Source organism: Manacus vitellinus, unplaced genomic scaffold, assembly GCF_001715985.3.
Source record: "Manacus vitellinus isolate BGI_N305 unplaced genomic scaffold, ASM171598v3 scaffold_107_pilon, whole genome shotgun sequence".
Taxonomy (NCBI): domain Eukaryota; kingdom Metazoa; phylum Chordata; class Aves; order Passeriformes; family Pipridae; genus Manacus; species Manacus vitellinus.
In genome coordinates, this window is record NW_021938834.1 from 678623 (window position 1) to 698841 (window position 20219).

Sequence of the window (20219 nt, forward strand, 5' to 3'; positions counted from 1 at the left end):
CTAATCAAGAGTAGCCCAAGTGATGAGGATTCATCATTTCTTGTAGGATAATCTCACAGATTAACAGATTTTGATGGCAAGACATTTTCCCTTGATACATAATCTGTGTTTCCCTTCAATAACTCTTAGTTTGGATGTTTATTGATTTATCTTTTTTATTTTTTTCCTCAGATAGCTGATTTCTATGTTTAAACATCTTAGAAAGCCAAGGAAAACTAATTTTCTTAAAAATCCATACATTTTTTTGCCTTATTTGTGAATTGTCTTTCCATCACTTTAGTCAGGACATGGCTCTTCTCTGGACTTTCTTTTTTTAACACTATTTTCTTAGTAACATTGTACCCAAAATCAAAAGTTAGTATGCAAAATAGTTATCCTAGAGGCATATAATGAGGGATTTTTATCTGTCCTTTCAGTGTCCTGTCCTACCTCACTAAGCAACTCAAAGCAATCTATCTTTTTCTTTGCACTGTTTTTCTCAGCATTTGTTTAAGAAGAGCCACATGCAAAATAGTTTTATAATGAAGTGCAATTTTCAGTAAGAATTCAGAGATCATTAAAAACAAGAATGACCCAAAGGGACAAAGCTCTCTTGTGTATGAGTCAGACAATAGTCATGTGATGAAATCAGAGGTGACAGGATTAGGTGGTTCTCCTCTGAAAATATAAATATAAAATGGAATATGCCAGATATTTCTTGTATTCAGCAGCTAAAGCCCAGTGCTTCTTCCTTTGCCTGGCTCCACTCATTCTACTTGTAATGTTTTGTGCTTGCTGAGAGCAATGAGGCAAAGGGAATTTGTTAATAGTCCAAGTCAGTGTTTCCTTTGCAACATCTTTTGCTTTTGTTTCCTTTTAAGAATCTGCAAACCTTCCAAGTTTTTGGCTCTAAGCTCTGCTTGCTAATTAACCCTGACAGAAGAAATTCTCAAGAGTTTTAAACTCTTCTGTGTTTATTGGAGCCCTGCCAAGTGCAAGGTTTAGATGGAGAAAGTCTGTTTGCTCACTCCAGAAGGCTTTTGTGACTTACCAAGCCAGAAAACTTCTTCGCTTAGTCATCCATGGTGGAAAGTGCTAATACCCAACAATTCCTGTGTGTTTCCTAAACTTTAGAAGTGGCCTGAGCTAAACCAGTCAGCATTTTTTTCTACTTCCCCACAACACAGTTCCAAAAAAGCAGATGAACAGGGGAAAAATGGGAAGGTGAACCTCTCCAGTGAGTCCCAACATCCACGGAGTGTTTGAAAGGGAAGATTTCAGAAGAGCTAGCAAGACATCAAGTCTGCCACTCCCTACCTTGGAAGCAAAGAAGAATAAGTGTAAGAGCAATGAAGCACAACTGAATTCAAAATGAACATTCCAAGAGACAATGATAAGAGAGGTATGAAGACTCAATGTGTCCATTTACACACTGGAAAGGGACACTTAAGAACTATTTAAGCAGGAAGGGCTCAGTAGTAAATTGAACCTGAGGCCTGCAGAGAAGAAAAGGAATCTAATTTAATGTCACACCTATTGTTTGGAGGAAGAAAAAAAATAATACAATTATTTAGGTTTTCTGCCATCTGTCTGTAGCTGTGCCGCAATCCTTGGGCAAAGATGTGGTTAATACAAGAGCATCAATAATCTCTAGGGCTTTGTTCCTCCCATTCAAACTGTTCCACCTACTTTCCCTGTGAGCACTGGAAGCCTATAGAGCAACTGAAAAGTACAAAAGTCATGGGCAGTCCTTACTCAGGGACTGAGGAGCTGCTTCTATCTGGAGAGGTCAACAAGGAAGCTTCACCTCTGGAAATGAAAAACTAGCCCATTCTCATGAAAATATCTTGTGGTGTGGAATAAAACATCTACTGATGTGTTGGAGAAATTAGCAAGCAGTAAATGTCTTTTGACACCATCTTCTTGCAGGTTTGACACGTTTCCTTATCAGAAAGACCCACTCTAAGGGGTTTGATTCCAATGGGTGTTTAAGAGCTTTCTCCAAGTGTGTGTTCTGTGTTCCTCAACTCATATATTCCTGTATTCCTAGAGTGCTTTATTAGGAAGAGCAGTTCATGGTTATAGACAAACAGATTTGAGAAGCAAATTATTTTCCTGGTAGGAAGAGCACTTTGACTATCTTTCTTAATTTTCTGTCTCAGAAGACATTTCAGGAGAGAGTTCTTATCTTCAACTTGTTAATAATGTTGCCTAAAACAAGCCTTAAGACAGTCCTGGTAGCTTGGAAATCTTCAAGGGCGTCAAGATCACAGCTGTTATTGTTATGTTACAGTTACCTTAAGTTGTCCCAAGCAACAGCTTTGGAGAAAAGTCTGAATCCAGCTGTGCTGTTGAAGGAAAACCATTTTCATCTGTATTGTGCATTCAGTAGAGCAGAAGGAGAGTGGCTGTGGACTTAAGGAAAAAATCTTTCTTTTGATACTGCATTTTTTTCAGAAGAGTATCACATTTCTAACATTTCAAGTGTCCAAAAGGCAGGAGCTGCAGTGTCCCAGATATTATCCTGACCGGATTTCTGGATAAGCTGTATGGACACAGAGCTGGCTCTCACTCACAGCAGAACAAGAGGCTGCCTGGGGCAGCAGAATCCCTTACATGAGTACCAGATGCTCTGAGTCTTCATTCACTTGAAATTCTTGTTTTTCTCTGTGTGAGGATTTTGGACTCCCCCAATTCTTTTGTGACTTCCAGGCTACCAGCGCCAGCTGACCTACAAGAGACAAGATGGCTCATACAGTGCTTTTGGGGAGAGAGATTCATCAGGGAGTATGTGGTGAGTTGCTATTTAAAACAGAGTTAGAAAAGTGTTAAGTGTTTGCTAAATGGGAAAAATACACAGTTGGCTGGGAAAGAAGAGGAATTTTCCAGCTTCTATCGTGGTATTGCACACAGTGGAGAATAGAAATAAAACAGGAAAATAGAAATAAATACTCAGTGAGTACAGAATTACTGCTTCAGTGCTGCTGAATGTTCTTACTACCCTAACAGGTGTGTTATAGTTATTTCAGGACTCAGGAGCAGATAAGATAGTCAGATCTACCGATATGCTGTCTTGGTTTAAGCCCAGCTGGAAATTAAGCACCACAGAGCCACTCGTTCAAACACCTTCTCTTTCCCCCCATCCTGGTGGGATGGGAAGGAGAATCAAAGTAAAACTTGTAGGTTGAGATAAGAACAAATTAGTAATCAGAAATAAGGTAAAAATACAGTAATAATGGTAAATTATAATAATATTGACAGTAATAAGGCAAAACACCAAGTGGTGCACAATACAATTGCTCACCACTCACTGATCAATGCCAGACCCTCCCTCCTGAACCCAGATGGGCCCCTCTTTCAGGTAATTCCCCCCAGTTTATACACTGGACATAAAATTCAGGCACAGAAACCCTATTTAAGGTTCCTATTTGGAAGTGGAGTAGCAATTATGGAGTATTTAAGCACCGAATTCCGTCAGGGAATGGAGCTTCACCATTCACCATGTACAGAGAAATGGGCTGTCTCTAGAAGTGGCTGAGGCTTCTACCAGGGTAGGGAAAAAACACCCTACCAAAACCAACTCAAAACCCCCAAAGAATTCTTATCCCGTGTGCTTTATATCCCCTCATGGATGAAATGGGGTGGATTTATGCTCTGAGAATAAGAGCGGGACCTTCAGAGTCAAACAACAGGAGAGCCAGAAATTAAGAAACTAAGGAATCAGCTCATCTCATTATGTGCTCCTGGGGACACCATGGCCTGGGGGGTTTCTGTTACATCACCTCAGTGTTGCTGACTCTGGCTCAGCTATAGTGGATCCTTGTCTTCATTCATTTGCCTGTGCTGTCATCTGGCTTCTCTGTCTGCTTCGTATTTTGGTTTTAACTGATTTACTTCACAAACTCATTGGAGGGGAACCACCACTGCTGCTGCCTCACTGTTTCTGAGATAGTGAACTTTTATCTCAGCTCCGGCATCTCCCAGTCCCTCAATGTCCAATATGGTGACATGGAATTACTTAACACTTGAGAACTCCCCTGCTAGGCCATGTTTGCTACCCTCCCATTCCTCAGGGGCTTGTAAATGGGATGACTCAATCTCTCAGAGCTGGCCAGTGCTCACACTTTTTGTCAGAGGTTTAGAATTCCAAAAACACTTCTGGTGCTTTCTTAAATCTTTATTCTCTATAAAGTCTAACGCAGCCTCAGACTTCAGCAATGGATCTGGATTTCTTATAAGAAATATATTGATTCTTAATTTAAAAATATTGATTCTTGACTTAAAAACTTTAGTAATTTAGGTGGAAGATGAGCACTTATAAAAAAAGAACTATATTTCAGGGTGTGCCACAACTACAACAAATATATCTTTGAGTATTACTTTTCAAGTTAGTTGACCCCTAACCCTGTTCTTATCAAGAAGTTTGGGCAGTGTTCAGGTGCTTTTACAAATGAACTTTCTAACAACAATATTTAATGTTTCCCAACATGATTTTTTTTAATTTGTGCTTTCTAAGAATGTTGGTTCTCCCTTACTGATAGTTTATTCTAAATTTGTTTTCTCAGTAAAGATGATACATTCCTATTTACAGGCTCACGGCTTTTGTCCTCAAGTCCTTTGCTCAGTCTCGTGGGTTTATTTTCATTGACCCAAAAGAACTGACAGCTGCCAAAGACTGGATCATCCAGCACCAGAAAGAAGATGGTTCTTTTCCTGCTATGGGCAGGATACTAAATAAAGACATTCAGGTAAAAACCATACAGGATCCAAATCATGCAACAAGAATGTTTTTGAAGTTATTATCAAAGCATGAAGTGATGCAGTTTCCTTATGCTCAATATGAAATTTGCACTTGAATGGCTGGAAGAAGCAGGAGAATTTCAGTTTAAACAAATCTGTCAGAATGTGCCTGTGTGGTGTCCCCAGAGGAGGGAAAGCAAGATGTCCAGTGTTACAAAACACCTGAGTCCTGTGTGCACTGAGTGAGTCCTCAGGCCACTGCCAGGGACAATCTTGGGTCCAACCAATGTTGGATTGGGTTCCTAAATTTCCTACTCTATGTGCCAACCAAAAGAGATTCTGTGATGCCTCAGCTTCTCTAGTTCTAACATGTTCTCTGTCTTGTTTCAAGACTCTTTTTATCCAGTGTCCTCTTCTCTAATTTTCATCCAGTGGTTTGTGTTGTTTGCCCGTCCAGGGTGGAATCCATGGGAAGATCTCCCTGACAGCTTATGTGGTTGCATCTCTTCTGGAAACAGGTGTCACCTCTGAGGTAACAAAAACTCAGTTAAAACAGCTCTCAGTTTTTCATGTTCTATGAAATTCTCTCTCTTTTTTTAAACTTCACTTTACTGCTGTTTGCTCTCAAAGGTTCTATGATCAGTTGAGTGACAGCATTCAGGTAACAGAGGGTGCTGCAAAGCCTTGAGATTATTCTAAAGTTAAGGAATCTGGTCTGAATTTATTCAAGGTGATCTCCCACCCCCCTACCATCAGCTCATGATTATTCTACCAGAGCAAAACACTTCCCTGCAGCCTCATCCCTCAACCTCTTCCAGAAATTCCTGCAAAAAGTGTTTTCTGCCTTGTAACTTCAAGGTGTGATTTCAGCCTTTGCAGATCCTGGTTGCTTGCCTAGAAAGGCTCAGAAAACCTGGCTTAGTGCTAACAGCAATTTAACTTGGGGATACAGCAAACTCCTGTGGTCTGGCTTGGCTGCTGTGGCCAAAAAGCTACTGCTGTTGGATTACAGTGCCTTTGGAGAGCTGCTCTCCTGCAATATGTGGGATTGAGGGCTTTGCAGACAAGTCCTTTTCTTCCTTGTAGTGAGACAGAACAGGAGCACTACAGAAAAGAGAACAGCTATGTCAGAATGTGCAATTCCACTGCATGATTTTTGAATTAGGAAAAAACCCCCCACAATTTCCAGTACAACTGGTGTTTCAGAAATTCCTTCTTAAAACTCACGGTAAAACAGTGCTCCTGTCCTCTGTATTTTTGCCTGCATGCAGTTTCACTAGGATGGAGATGCTCAGATGAGATCATAGTTAAACATTCCCACTATTTAGGACTGGGAACATGTCTCCTTGAGCAGGCCATGGATCCAGCTCTTCCCTTGCTCTTCAGCAGCCAAGGGAAAGGGGTGGGGTGGGTGAAGGGTGTGGACAGGTAGAACTGCCTGGAAGATGAAAGGAGGAGGATCCTGGAGCATCTCTTGGTGATTTGCACTCAGACAAAAGGATTGTCCATTGAGGCACAACCCTGGGAGTTTGGGGAGATGTTGAAATAGCCAGTGCAAACAGAACTATCCCTTCAGGAACTCTGATAACTTCAGCACTTCTGATGTGGAGCCTGAAGAGAAATCATCCTGCTGTTGCAAGCAGATGCCCCCTAACCCCTTGTTCTTGTTGGAGTGGAAGGCTTTCAACCTTATTAAAAATTCAGAAAATCCTCCAATTCTCCCAGAGGAACTTCCTCCTGCCCTCCAGTGCCCCCCTCTGAGCAGTGATGTGATGCTCTCCCTGGGTTGCAGTGTGGCAAGACAGCCCCAGCATTTTTACTTACTGGAAGTGCATTTTCTGTGGATCTAATGGTTTTCCATGGAGGAGATTTGCAAGTGTTACTAATGATCTTTGCTAGGAAATGAGGAAGGGGAAGGTTAGTGCTACAGGGAAATCAAAGGAAACCAAATTACATCAAGTCCAATTAAATTGTTTCTATAAATTATTAGAGCCACGTTCCTACACGGTGAGGTCATTGAGGGAGTTAATAAAACATGTTTGTTGGCTGCAGGGACCCCTGGGAACCTTGGCCTTTATTGTCCTCTGGCGTCTGCCAGACGCTCCGGAGTGTCAGGAACACAATCAAACCTACAGTGGAGAACTTGCTTCTGCTCTGTTCATCTGCCTTGCAGGGGCATGGAATTTCTTCAGCTTCTGCAGAGAGCAAAATGCATCTTTCCTAGTTCGTTGATGGATTTTTAGTGTTTTTTGGCTTTGTTTTTGGTTTGTTGTTTTTTTTTTTTAAATGGACATGATATAGTGAGTGATAAAGTGATTCTAACTTCTGAGATGTAGAGGCTGGTAACATGTCTGGGCTCTTTTCCCCAAAATACAGGAAGAAAGAACAGCTGTTGACAAAGCAAAGCACTTCTTAGAGTCCAACCTGTACTCAGCAAAAGACCCCTACACCACTGCCCTGACTGCCTATGCCCTGACCCTGCTGCACAGCCCCTCTGCAGCAGTGATGCTGCGCAGGATGAACAGCATGGCCATCACCCAAGGTACTGAGCTCCTGGGCCACCCCAAGCTCTCAGTCCTCCTGCAGGAACAAGCAAATACAGAGTGAATAAGGTTCTTCCTCCAGAGGGTGGTTGGGCACTGAAGAGGCTCCCCAGGGCAGCGGGCACAGCACCAAGGCTGACAGAGCTCAAGGAGTGTTTGGATGATACTCTCAGGCACAGGCTGTGACTCTTGGGGATGGACCTGTGCAGGGCCAGGAGTTGGACTGGATGATCCATGTGAGTCCCTTCCAACTCAGCATATTCCGTGAATGCTGTGTTTGAGTTACTGGAGAGGATGGAGCCTGTGAGATGTTTCCTCACAGCACAGTTTCACTTTGTAACTGGGGAGGGCTGAGACCTCAGTCCCACTGATGCTGAGGGAAGACAAGTGTAGCAGAGGCTCTGCAGTGCCTTTCCTGTCCATGACTGTTTGCCCTGTAACACCTCACATTCCCTGATGGTGTATTGGTGTATTTTAATCCAAAATCCAAGAATTATCTAATTTGTCATGTTGAGTCATTTTTGCAATTCAAAGGGAGCCTCTTGCCCAGGGACTGCTCATCTGACAGGAGGGACAGTGCAGTTCAGGGCAGGGACGGAGTCAATTCTAAAGGGGAATTTAACTGTTCCCACACACAGAGGCTCAGCTGAACTCCTGGTCTGATAACACACATATCCCACCGTCCTCTCTTTCCAGATGGCTTTACACACTGGAGCCTCACAGGAACTACTGTTGCTGATGAAGATACTTTCATGGGATTTAATGATGGACTCTCTCAATCAGGTACTTGTAGTGCAAAGACAGAGACAAAAGAAAGGGCTGCATCACCAGCCCAATGGCTGCATGAATTTTATTGAATTGTTTTTATAATAGAGGGTATTCTGAAATTGTCAGTCAGTCAGGGCAGGGGCCAGAGGAAAGGAGAGCTCACAAAAAGCGGGTAATGTTATGCTGAAAGAACAAATGAGACAGAGCAGGATGTGGCCCAGAGAAGGATGGGCTTTTCAGCCCCAGCTATCTTGCCAGGTTTCACTCCAGTTTTATAAAGACAGAAGAGTGAGAGTCATGTGGGATTCCATCAGGAAGGAATCATTTGAAATGGAAACCTGAGGGAAGTCAAATACATTTAATTTTAGAGCTATTTATCTTTGTGTTTTCAAATGGGCCTAAGGATTGTTCACCAGTCCACTGACGCTTCAGCTGTTTTTCCAGACTTCAGCTGTCAAAGCCACAGCAACTGTTGAATCATGCTGTAATTTTCAAATCACTTAAAGCCACTGACAGTGGATATGATGTAGGTGCACCAGTGTTCAGGAAGGATGTAGCTGGATATGGAATGAAAATCTCGGGACAGGAATACAGTAGGGACGACAGCAAAGTAGAACTGGAGTGGGAGATAAATTCCTTATGGGATACAATCAAGTAGAAAGAAGGTAATCTGTTATGTGAAGGCAAGAACTTGTGTTGGAAGCAAAGATATCTTTGGAAGGTGATGTATCTTGGGTGCAGACATATTTTCCTGTGTTTGCTTCTACAGACTCTTAAAATTATGGTTTTCATTTTTCATTTAATGAATATTCATAGAACTATCTGTAGATCTGCCTAGATTTTCACTTCTGGATGGTATTTTGATATTTTATATTTTTTTTAATCCCCCTCCCTTTCAGTTGTTTCTGCAGAGGTGGAAATGACATCCTATGCCCTTCTGACCTACACACTCCTGGGGGATGTGGCCTCTGCGCTCCCTGTGGTAAAATGGCTTTCACAGCAAAGGAATGCCCTGGGAGGATTCTCATCTACTCAGGTGGGCTGCCTCTGGAAAAAGATAGCTTTGATTCATTATCATTTGATTCAGGAATGCGGAGTTTTCATCTAGAGTCCAGACGGAAATTGTTTGTATTCTGGTAAGAGGAAAAACTTTCCCAGATTGATAATTTGAAAGGAACCCAGACTCGTCCTTGTCCTCACAGATGCCTATGACAGGAAAAGTGAGCAAACCCCTGACATCTGAATTAAGGAAGATTCTGCTACCAGAAGCTGGTGACTGTAGAGCACAGTTGTTTGGAAGTTTACTCCTGTGTTCTTCACTATTCTAATCTCTCCTGCTTCTGATCCCCAGGACACCTGTGTGGCCCTGCAGGCTCTGGCTGAATATGCCATCCTTTCTTATGTTGGAGGAGTCAACCTGACCATTTCCTTGGCTTCTACTAATCTAGACTACCAGGAGACATTTGAGCTCAACAAGATGAATAAAAAAGTCCTCCAGACTGCAGTGGTAGGTGGTTTTGTGTTTGTGTGGCCAAATTTTTAAAGCAATCCATGTGAGCTGAGTTCCAACTGAGGACTTGGATCTGGAATGGTAAAAGCACAAGTTAAACACTGAGATCTGGGGACTTTCTGGGGGTTTATGGTTGGGTTCTAGTATGAAGGAGGCAGCGCTCAAAATTAAAGGCATTTTTCACCCTATTTTCACCCCTGAGGCTTATTTTGTGTGACTGCTTTTTTCTGTCATTGTAAATGCAGGTGGCTGAAAGTCACTTCCCTTCTGCAGTCTCCTTTATAACCATAAAGATATTTGTACAGGATAAAGCTGAATTGACATTAATTTCCATTCTGAGTGCCATGTCTTATCTATGTCTTAACTGTGGATTCTCCCTAGATCCCCAGTATTCCCACAGGGCTGTTTGTGAGTGCCAAAGGTGAAGGCTGCTGTCTGATGCAGGTAAGGCTGCCATGGGGCTGGAGAAAGGATGTGAGCAGATGATCTCTAAACTCAGCCTGCTTGCTACTTGTAACCCCATTTTGCTATGAGAAAGGAGTTACACTTGGAATTTCTCTCAAAGTAATGATGTAGTGTGGTGTTGCTTTAATTTATAGAAGTAAATGTGGTGGTGCTAGCGTGGATCTGGTCTGGTTCAGCTTTACCTCTATAGAACTATGTGGTAAAGCCTCTGCTGCCTCTCTTCCTCCCATTCCCTCTCTCTGAAGAAATCTGGTGTTTATTCTGGTCTTCAGGGAGTATTTGTAGATGCTATGAAACACTGGGGTCTAATAAACTGATCTGTTTTGCTTTTCCCCCTTTCTGCTGCAGATTGACGTCACTTACAATGTACCTGATCCTGTTGCCAAACCAGCTTTCCAGCTCCTGGTTAACCTCAAGGAGCCAAAGTCAGAGCAACATCTCCAGGCTCCCAACCCCCTGAACTCTGGCTCTCCAGATGAGAATCGCTCTGAAGCCTTGCACAGGGAGAGGGCTCTGGGGGATGATGATGACCCAGCATCAGACCAGGACCATCGGGAGTACAAAGTCATACTGGAGACATGCACTAGGTAGGAAACGCCAACCCTGTTCCTCACCAGAACATTTAGTTTCCTGATCAGCATCACCAAATTCTTCCTTGCTGCGCTGTCTGTGTCTCAAACAGGGTAAGAGAACTTTCAGCTACCGTTGTGGGCTGTAGGACAGAGTCATCCCATGATCATTCTTGAACGTTCCCTGCTGGCTTTGAGCATTTTAGTGCCAAGTGTATGTCAAACATAGAGAAGTAAGAAGAAATTTACAAAAGTGGCAACACCTTGGGTTTTTATCACTAAGTTTCATTATTCCCTCTCCAAAACCTGAAGATGACAAATGGAATGTTTGAATGCTTGTATCAACAGGAAAAGAAAAAGTTCTGGATTATTTTCTAGGTCTTCAGTAACAGGCTTCCTTTAGCAGCCTCAAAGAGTGAGGTAAATTCAACTGGTTAACTAATATCTTAATTGTGTCAATAGTTTTATAAATATTATTGATATGACTTTGTTATTTGAGTTCCTTACTCTTCAGTTTTGGATACCAAAAACCCAAGAGGAGATGCTTATTGCCATGGTATGAATTTGGAACCTGGTAAAGGCAAAATGCATGCAGAAATTTGTTAATAAGTTTTCAAAAGCTCATTCCTTGTTTCCTTGTTCCCTATAAAGAAATTTAAAATAATTTTTGAAGATGGCACGAGCCAGAAGTTCCATTTCTAGTTCTCAAAGCACTTTGCAAAGACATTAGTAGTTCTGTCTCATTTTACAGTTTGGGAAACTCAAGTTATTATTATATGAAAAAAAGGTTGGCTATAGACAAACAGCAGCAAGAATCGTTTCTGACCTGAATTCAATCCACTTACATATTTTGCTTAATCATATCAGTACTGCTGCAGGTGTCAGGGAGTGCTGATCTCTCTATAAAATGTTTGGATATTTAAGGAGGTCGTTGGAAATTTGGCCCAGACAGGGAAAACCACAACCAAAGTAAATAAGGAGGGCTTACAGCAGGAGAAACCATTCCCAAGAAATTAGTAACTAATCTGCATATGTGTGACTTGGAGTGTGGCAGGTAGTGGGGGTGCTGCTTCCCTGAAACAGCAGAAATCAAGTGAAGGGTTTGGATGTGATTCATGAAAATGGAAAACTCTGGCTCCCATATCAGTTTATCTCCTTCCTTCCTGCAGAGGCCACACAGTGACTGCAGTCCTGGACACAGTTGCTTCATGCAAAGCTGGGATCTTGTTTTCCGTGTCACAGACTTGCCCCTTGCCCCTCTCGCTGTGTTGTGGCACAGACTTTACCTCCCAATTCCCCAAGCCTGGGAAATCTTTGGCCAGGAATTTTTGGTGTAGTTGAATTTTTCCTCCCTCCACTGAGAACAACCAGTGACGAGCAACTCAATCTCACCATCCAAAAGTTTGCCAGGGCCAGACTGGCTGTAATAACACAATATCACTGTCCCAACCTCTTCTCCCCCTGCCCGAACTTTCAGCTTGTTTTAGGGAAGGGTCAGGCTTATAAAGTCTTGTCATATCAGTGCCTTGAAGATGCTGAGGAGGCTGCCCTGCATCAACGCAACCCCTCTGCTGATATTTCTGAAACTCCTGCCCTGGGAATTGCTGGAGCAAAGGCAGAAATTTGAGAGGAAGCCCGGTGCAAGGAGATGGATTGCTTGGAAAGAAAACAAAAGCAAACGAAATCTTCCTTTCCTCCCCTTCTCTCAGTAATGATGCTCTCAACTCCATCATCATCTTATTTAGGCACATGAAGAGAGGAGTGTCATCTAAGGCTGACAACTGAGATATTATGAGCTGAGGGTGTTCTCAGAGTGTAATGAATTGTTGTCATGCTCAGTGAAGTCATTTGGGTGCTTTTGAGGAGTTAAGGAGAACACAGGAATGTGATATATAACAGAGAAAGGGGAAAATGCAGGCAAAGGGACACTGTGGTTTATTAGGGAGTATGTAGCGTGGAGTTAGGTCATGGAGTTAGGTCAGAATTAAGAAGGGTTAATGTCTGTGGGAGCCTGTCAGGCCTGGAGTTACTCACCCAGAGCCAGCTGGCTCTGTCCCCAGGCCACATCATGCTACTGCAGGCGAAGAGCTGGGGTGGGGTGTTCCAACCTCAACCAGTTCACCCACCCACCCCCGAGGTGGGGGGTCTCCAGAGAGAGGGGCCTCCAGTTTAGAGCTGGCAGATTTGGTCCTGGAAGCTGTGAACTGTGTTTTCTCAGTGCTGGGCATGAGCTAATGAGCCCTCCTGGGTCCACGCTTACGGTGGTGCAGCTGAACAGCAAACAGGTGAAGTGCCAAGGGGGAAGAGCTCAGAGCTGGCTGGGAATGCAGAGAAAAGGAGCGTTGTTCTGGGATTAGCAGGAGCTGGGTTAGGATGTCGACTCTTCTGCCTTGCTGCAAAAATTGAGATTTTGCAATGGTCCAAATAGACTTCTTTCCACCCCTTCCCGTGTGGGGTTTTTTAATGAACTCTTCAATAGTAAGAACTCTGAATTTCAGTGGGTTTTTGGAGGCTTCATTAATAGTATAGAAGATAATATGGGCAATGAATTCTTTAACATCAGTAACTACAGAGTGAGTTTGCTGACTTGTTAGCAAAGATACTTTTCTCAGTGTCAATTAGATGCTGGAGGGAAATGGCCTTCATGAAACTCCAGGGTTGAATGACTCTGCCTGGTGTTGGGAAGTAACATTCCTCTTCCACCACAGTCCATGTATATCTACTTAAAAAAGAACAACAGTTTCTTTTGCTTCAAGGGCTGTTTTCCTTTTACCAAGTACATTTTCTCAGTGATTGACTGAAAAAGAAAGCAAGCAGCCCCACGGGTGACATTTTGCTGCTTTTCTGCTTCCATTTCCCTGGACATCTCCTACATCTCTGTCCCCATGAGTTGGGCATAATTTTGTTGAATAAAAGCAGAAAAGAGGATTTTGTAAAACCAAGTAGTCTGTGCCTTTCCATAAGCACTTCAGAGAAAAGTAGATCCTTTTAATAATTCTTTTTCTTCTGAAATTCATTTCGTTTGTTCTCCATCCTGAGTTGTCCTTGTGTCATTTGTTTTTTCGGCTGCTGAGTTGGTTTTTATTCCTGTTTTTGTTCCCATGGGAAGATGGCTGCACTCTGGATCCTCAAACATGGCTGTCTTGGAAGTGCCCTTGTTCTCAGGTTTTCGGGCAGATATTGAGAGCCTGGAGCAGGTAAGATGCTGGAATGGGAATGCAAAGCATGACCTTGAGCTGGGATATGAGTGGGAGGGATTCCCTTTTGGGGGCAAAAGCCATTTAATGCCAGAGCACCGCTGAAAAGATGGAATTAAAATGAGGGGAAGGCACGAGATTTCACTTGTCAAACCTTATTTCTCTGAAATGAATAACCAGATGTTCTGAGCAGGATGAACAAATGCACCACCAGGGCCAGGGAAGGTTCTCCCTGAGCCAGTGCACAGTAATTAACTGAGATCCCTTGGAAAAGCTGAAGTGCAAATGTGCTCTAACAGGAGCTGTTTATGGCTGCTTAGTGAGCTGTGTTATCTCCAACATCTGGATCCCATTTCTTTGGAGGCTCTATGTCTTGGAATTTTTTGCCTTTTTTTTTTTTTTTTCTCTCCTCTCTGCAAGAATCATGTTTCCTGCAGCCAAGCTGAGGTGGACAGCATGTGCCTTGTGCCCAGCCAGCCCTTTAGGGCAGATGAACTGTAATCTTGAGCTTTGCTTTAGATTCGTGGAAGCACTGCATTCCTTGCATTTTGTGGAACATTACATTCACTGCTGAGGTTTTTATGCAGCAAAGAGTTTTTAAGGACTATTTAACCAAAGAGGTGTAAAATCTCTGCATCCTTGAGAACTGGTAAAGAGCTAAAAAATGTTTTGCTTCCAAAAGATCTCTTCTGTTAATAAGTTTTTCTTCATTATACTGGGGGGGGGAGGGATTTGGGGAAGTAATTTTAAAGTAGAACCATGGTAAAGAATGGGCAGTTTTATTTGACATCCTAATTCAAGAAAAAGTGCCCATGGCTTTGTATTCTCTAGGATTTCGCTTGATCTGGCTAATTTATATTATTATATTATAGATTACATATTATATATATTACTTCTATTATATTTATATTTTCTTGGGGAAAATGAGGCAAATATGTGCCTCTGGAGTGGCTGACAATCCATGTCAGAAGCTGCTGTCATACGGTCTCCTGGGCTGTCACTGAGGCCACAGAAACTTGTGTATTAATCCCTGAGAAGGAATTGGATCCTTTCAGTGTTAGGGACCTGTGCTGGAATATTTCTGTGTTAATCAGATATGAAATTATTCCTGTAAAGAGAAATATCGAAGTTATTTGTATCAGTTCACAAGCTGCATGTTGAGAATTCTGTTTTCAAATGTATGCATGTAAAACACACCAATTTTTATCTGCCTGATGACCTTCTGGGCTTGATATTCTCTCTCACGTGCAACAAACAGTGCAACAAACTGAATATGATTATCAGGTGAGTCAAGGCCACAGGTAGGAGTCTCCAGTATCTCCGTGGTAAGAGAAAGGAGGACAATCAGGTGAAGGGACCTGCAGTGGGTTTGGTTCCTGTTTTCTCTGCTCCTACTGAAGGTGCTGGAGTCATTTGTACTGCTGTCAGATAAGTTCTCTTTATGTAAATAATGGCAGAAAAAACATGGGTAACAACCTGGCTTAAGGCAGAGAGCTCAAAATGGCACAGGAGGAGAACAACAGGATGTCTTTATGGTCTTAAACCTCTGGAATGTCTTATCAGTGGAGGGAAGGAGTTGAAAGAAAGAACATAAAGGGATTTTGATTGCAGAAGAACAGGAAAATTGTTAGGTTAAGGAACAAATCCCTGTACTCATTACAAAAATAGGAGTTCCCATCCTCCAGGCTGTACTGGGCAAGTGTCTACTTCTCTGGGGTCATCAGGGTACTGAGTTAAAGGTTTCTAAGCTGAGGACCTGAGAAGGTCTCACATGTTTATGTATTATTGTGCAGGTTCTGTCCCTTGGGTCCCTAAACACTTTTTCCTTTGCCAGGGCAGCTGTGCTCTGCTCTGAGGTTGTTTACAAGGCTGGGCCAGACACAGGTGTCCCAGAGAAAGACTTGGAAACCAAATGTGCTTATTTTGTTTGTAATTACTACTGAAAGGCTGCTACATGCAGCCCCTCCTGTGCTGTGTCTCCTGGTTTGCACTAACCTCTGTCCAGGGAATGCTGCACATGTTCTCAGCTGCAGAAACACTGAAGATAATTGTAAATATGTGATTAACATTAGGAAGCCGGATTCTGATTCCCCAATGAACTGGCTCTATAATGTTTCAAGACACTTCTGTTTGGGGTAGAAGCCCAGAATGGTTTGGGTTGGAAGAGACCTTAAAGCTCATCCAGTTCCACTCCCTGCCATGGACAGGGACACCTTCCACTAGCCCAGGGTGCTCCAAGCCTCGTCCAGCCTGGCCTTGGACACTTCCAGGGATGGGGCAGCCACAGCTGCTCTGGGCAACCAGTGCCAGGGAAGAAGCACCATGAACACTTTGTTCTGTCCCAGTCCCAAGCCTGGCCTGGGTGGAAGCACACAGAGGGTTAAAACAAGCTGCCTGCTGCTGCACATGAATTATTTTGCCAAAGCTGATCTCTCCAGCACACGAGGCTTTCTCCGGCACTAAGCACATCAGTTGGTTGTGCTTTTCCTTGTGGCATCTTGCCTGAATCTCATGTTTCTGCCTCTGTGGGTAGAAAGGCAACAGTACCAGTGTAGCCCCAACTGTTCAGGTCTCTGGGCATGGAATAACGGGTGGTTTGTTTTCCTTTCTCTTCCTGTCTTAAGGGGAAATGAGCTGATTCTCCTTCTTAACTGGTAAGACTGAGTTCCTGCAGCAGAGAGCTGATCAGTCCTTGCAAAAGCCAGCAGGATGTCAGGGGCTTCGTGCAGTGCATTCTGCTTCAGGGCTTGTGGGACACAAGAAAGCTGGTTCAAAACACAATTTTGGAACTTCGTTGGGCAAAGAACTATGTAGTTGGTGCCTCATTTTGGAGAGAGGATTGAATTCTTGGGAACCAGCCCTGAGGAGCATGGCCTGTTCAGCTCATCAAAAGGAGCTGAAGTGTTGCCCTGATTACAGTGGGCAGTCTATTCCCATAACCAGATCAGAACTGCTTCCTTTGGGGCAGTAGGAGATTTTGCTAAATTCAGAAGAATATTGCACCTTTGAAGGGGAATGTTCTCCTTGAAGAGCTAAATTCCACCTTTCCTATTGCAGAAACGCTTTTGCATCTCTAAAAATGAAATGTGGTGACAAAGCTCGAGCAGATCTATAGGTAGGGAGCAAAGATGAGACATAACCCCACCTGCACAAACACATCTGCTCTGGAGCCAAGCTGGGAGACCTGAGGGTGTTCACCTGGAGAAGAGAAAGCTCCAGGGAGATCTTAGAGCCCCTTCCAGTGTGTAAAGAGAGAGAGAGCTCTCTTCAGGCTGGGAGAGCTGGAGAGGGACTTTGGACAAGGGATGGAGAGACAGGACAAGGGGAATGGCTTCCCACTGCCAGAGGGCAGGGTTAGATGGGAGATTGGGAAGGAATTCTTCCCTGTGAGGGTGGGGAGGCCCTGGCACAGGTTGCCCAGAGCAGCTGGGGCTGCCCCATCCCTGGAAGTGTCCAAGACCAGGTTGGATGGAGCTTGGAGCACCCTGGGCTAGTGGAAGGTATCCCTGCCCATGGCAGGGAGTGGAACTGGATGAGCTTTATGGTCCCTTCCAACCCAAACTATCCTGTTATTCTGTGATTGTTTCATGGCTATCAAATGTGGGCCCAAAATAAAATTCATCCACTGTATTAGTTTCATGCTGTATTTTGGACACCACCTTCAGCAGAGGCAAGTCCCATCATTCCCTGTGCTGTGTTTCCCTGCCATCCCAACCATTCCCTGTCCTGGCTGTGAGGGCCTGGGCTGTAAATCACATTTCCCTGTGCGTGTTTGCCCTCTCAAGGGAGCAGTGTGGGAGCAGCAGCCCCACGTGCAGCCCCAGGGCAGCACTAGTTAATAAAGGCTCTGTGCACACCCAGGGCAGCCCCGGGCTGTGCAGCCACAAATCCTCCTAATAATGCTGGGTGTCGACAGGGTCAGGAGGTCACCCTAGGCTGGTATATATCAAACCTTACCAGAAAAAATGCGACTTTAGCTGAGCTGAGCAGTTCCCAGTGGCGCCAGTCCTTCTGAGCCCTCATAAAAGGACTGTCTGCAGCCATCCACTGCTGAGTAATAACAGCCACTACCAGGCCCCTAAAATTATAAGGACAAATTAAATTGGCCCTTTCCATATTGTGTGGGACTTAAACATATGTTCCTTTGCTTGTTATAGTAATAGCAGGAAGCTTGGGAGCAGGGTTTTACAACTGGGAGCACTCTGCTGAGGGAAGGCACAGTTAAAGCCGATGGTTGCAGGTTTGGGCAGATTTCAGTGGAAATGCTTTTTGCTTCATGTAATTCTAAATAATAATAATAATAATAATAATAATAATAATAATGCTTTGTTCCCCTTTCCACAGAGTTTTTAGTCTAAGGTCTCAAAATAACTTAGGAACACTAAAAGAAATACAAGGGAATATTATCCCTATGTTACAAATGGGATTGTCTGACAGAGGTTAAAGTAATGGGACTGAGAATGAAAATATCTGCTCTGACCCTTACTCAGTTCCCCAAGCTGGGATTAAAACACAAGATTTCTTTTCCACAGACCCTCATCATCCCCAGTTTCTGGATTAGATGCTTTCTACATGGCAGACATGTTCTGAATACAGTTTATTGCAATAGTAATGACTGATCAGGCAGGACAGTCATAATATTGAGATATTAGTATTCCAAATGCAGAAACCACAGGAATAAATTCTGGAAAATTTTAAATAAAGCTTTGTAGATATGGGAAGTACTCTTAGATCATGTTCTGATATTCCTTGGATATGCAGATCATCCCAAGAAATAAAAAACAGAAGAGGTGAGTCTGGAGGCCTGGCTGGTACAACGCAAATCCCAAATCCCTGGGCCTTGGAGGGACAGAAGATGAGGAGCAGAGGCCTGGCCTGACCCCATTCGTCAAAAGGGAGGGGTGCCTGGGGCTCTTTCAAATGGCTGCTCTTTTCAAATGTGAGGATTAATTTTACTGGCAGAAGAATGTTTTGGATTTTTCAGCTGGTGGGAGAAGGGAACCTTTAATACCCAGCGCGATTCCCTGGTGATCTGAAGGAGAGACTTTATTGAGTGTTTTGGGATCTCCGAGGTCTTGCTGGAGCCTTGGTACTGAAAACAATCTGGGAGCTACTCAGGAAGGGGGATAAATTCACCAGGGACCAGGAAGAGCCCTCAGCATTGTGCACTTTGCAAGCAATTCCTCATCAGGTCACAGGGAAGGACACAGATGGCTTTTCCTCAGCTGTGTGACAGCAACTTCAGTCCTCTTTCCATTTCCCTTCTCTTATGGAAACATCCTTTGCCTGCAGAAGAAATCCCTGGGGTTTAATGTCTGATCAGTTTTCTAAGCAGTCTGAAATCTTTCTTATTCTCTTGTTTCTACCTCATTTCTGTAAAATGAGATGAAACTAAACCTGTTATTTTTTTTCCCCAGTTATTGATGAACAAGCAAATTGGATTAAAAAGATATGAAGTGGATGGAAGAAAAGTCCTATTTTATTTTGATGAGGTAATGACTTTGTTTCTTATAAAAGATGACTGAAAGGCAAATAACCAGTGGATAAGGCACAGGTACAGTGTGTTGGTGTTGATGGTCCCTCACAGGTGAGGGTCACCTTTAACTGGCCATTTGCTTGAGCTTCATTTGATGCGTGTGAGTTGGAAATCAAAGCATAATGGAGACAGGTGATTACCTTCAGCCCATAGAGCATTTCTAGGCATATATCACTTAGTTTTTGCCTCAAAATAATCTCACTTTCAGGTACAGCTAGCATTGCTAAAGGCAATTTAATCACACCACAGACCTGAGAGTGGAAGATGAGAGCTCTCTTGGCTTGGTCAGCAGCAGGAAATTGTTAGTTGGTCAACCAGCAGCCTGCTGACAGGAGTGGTGATGGGTGACCAGCTGGAGTGTCAGGTTTGCCGTTGTTGTGTGGCAAATATGTGTTTTAAAGGTCGTGTTTTAATTCATCTTGTTTGGCTCGTATTCATTATCTCTGTCTCTGTACTAAGAATTGGAGGGGCCTTCATGCTCAGCATGCTACATTAGAGCACATGCTGTGTTTATTTGTCTCTCTCTTCACTTAAAGTGCAGGTTTTGAATCTTTTACGTCATTTCACACAGATTCCCAGCCAGTGCATGACCTGTGTCAAGTTCCAGGCTTTCAGAGAGCACATAGTTGGGAAAACAGCTCCTGTTCCTATCAAAGTGTACGATTACTATGAGCCAGGTATGTGCCTGTTTTCCTCTGATTCCTGCCAGCAGTAGAGCTCCAGGCAGGAGGCTCAGCTGTGATTTCTCCTTCTTCCTGACCTGCAGCTTTTGAAGCCACTCGTTTCTACAATGTGAGTGAGAATAGTCCCTTGGCTCGGGAGCTCTGTGATGGCCCAACCTGCAACGAGGTGGAAAGCTCAGCCAGCCAGTGGGTTGGTAAGTTAGACCAAAGCCACACAGATCTTCTGGAA

The 20219-nt window shown here is 43.5% G+C and overlaps 1 protein-coding gene across 1 annotated transcript in view; it reads left to right on the forward strand.

The window, feature by feature from the left end:
* The window catches only part of CPAMD8 (C3 and PZP like alpha-2-macroglobulin domain containing 8), a 47846-nt gene that overhangs the window by 21412 nt on the left and 6215 nt on the right, over nt 1-20219 (forward strand). The window contains exons 26-38 of the mRNA XM_018088710.1: nt 2692-2773; nt 4571-4727; nt 5177-5251; nt 7096-7261; nt 7959-8045; nt 8930-9066; nt 9382-9537; nt 9922-9984; nt 10354-10592; nt 13684-13771; nt 19189-19263; nt 19879-19984; nt 20074-20184. Coding sequence (XP_017944199.1) covers nt 2692-2773; nt 4571-4727; nt 5177-5251; nt 7096-7261; nt 7959-8045; nt 8930-9066; nt 9382-9537; nt 9922-9984; nt 10354-10592; nt 13684-13771; nt 19189-19263; nt 19879-19984; nt 20074-20184 — 1542 coding nt within the window. The remainder of the gene's footprint in view (nt 1-2691; nt 2774-4570; nt 4728-5176; nt 5252-7095; nt 7262-7958; nt 8046-8929; nt 9067-9381; nt 9538-9921; nt 9985-10353; nt 10593-13683; nt 13772-19188; nt 19264-19878; nt 19985-20073; nt 20185-20219) is intronic.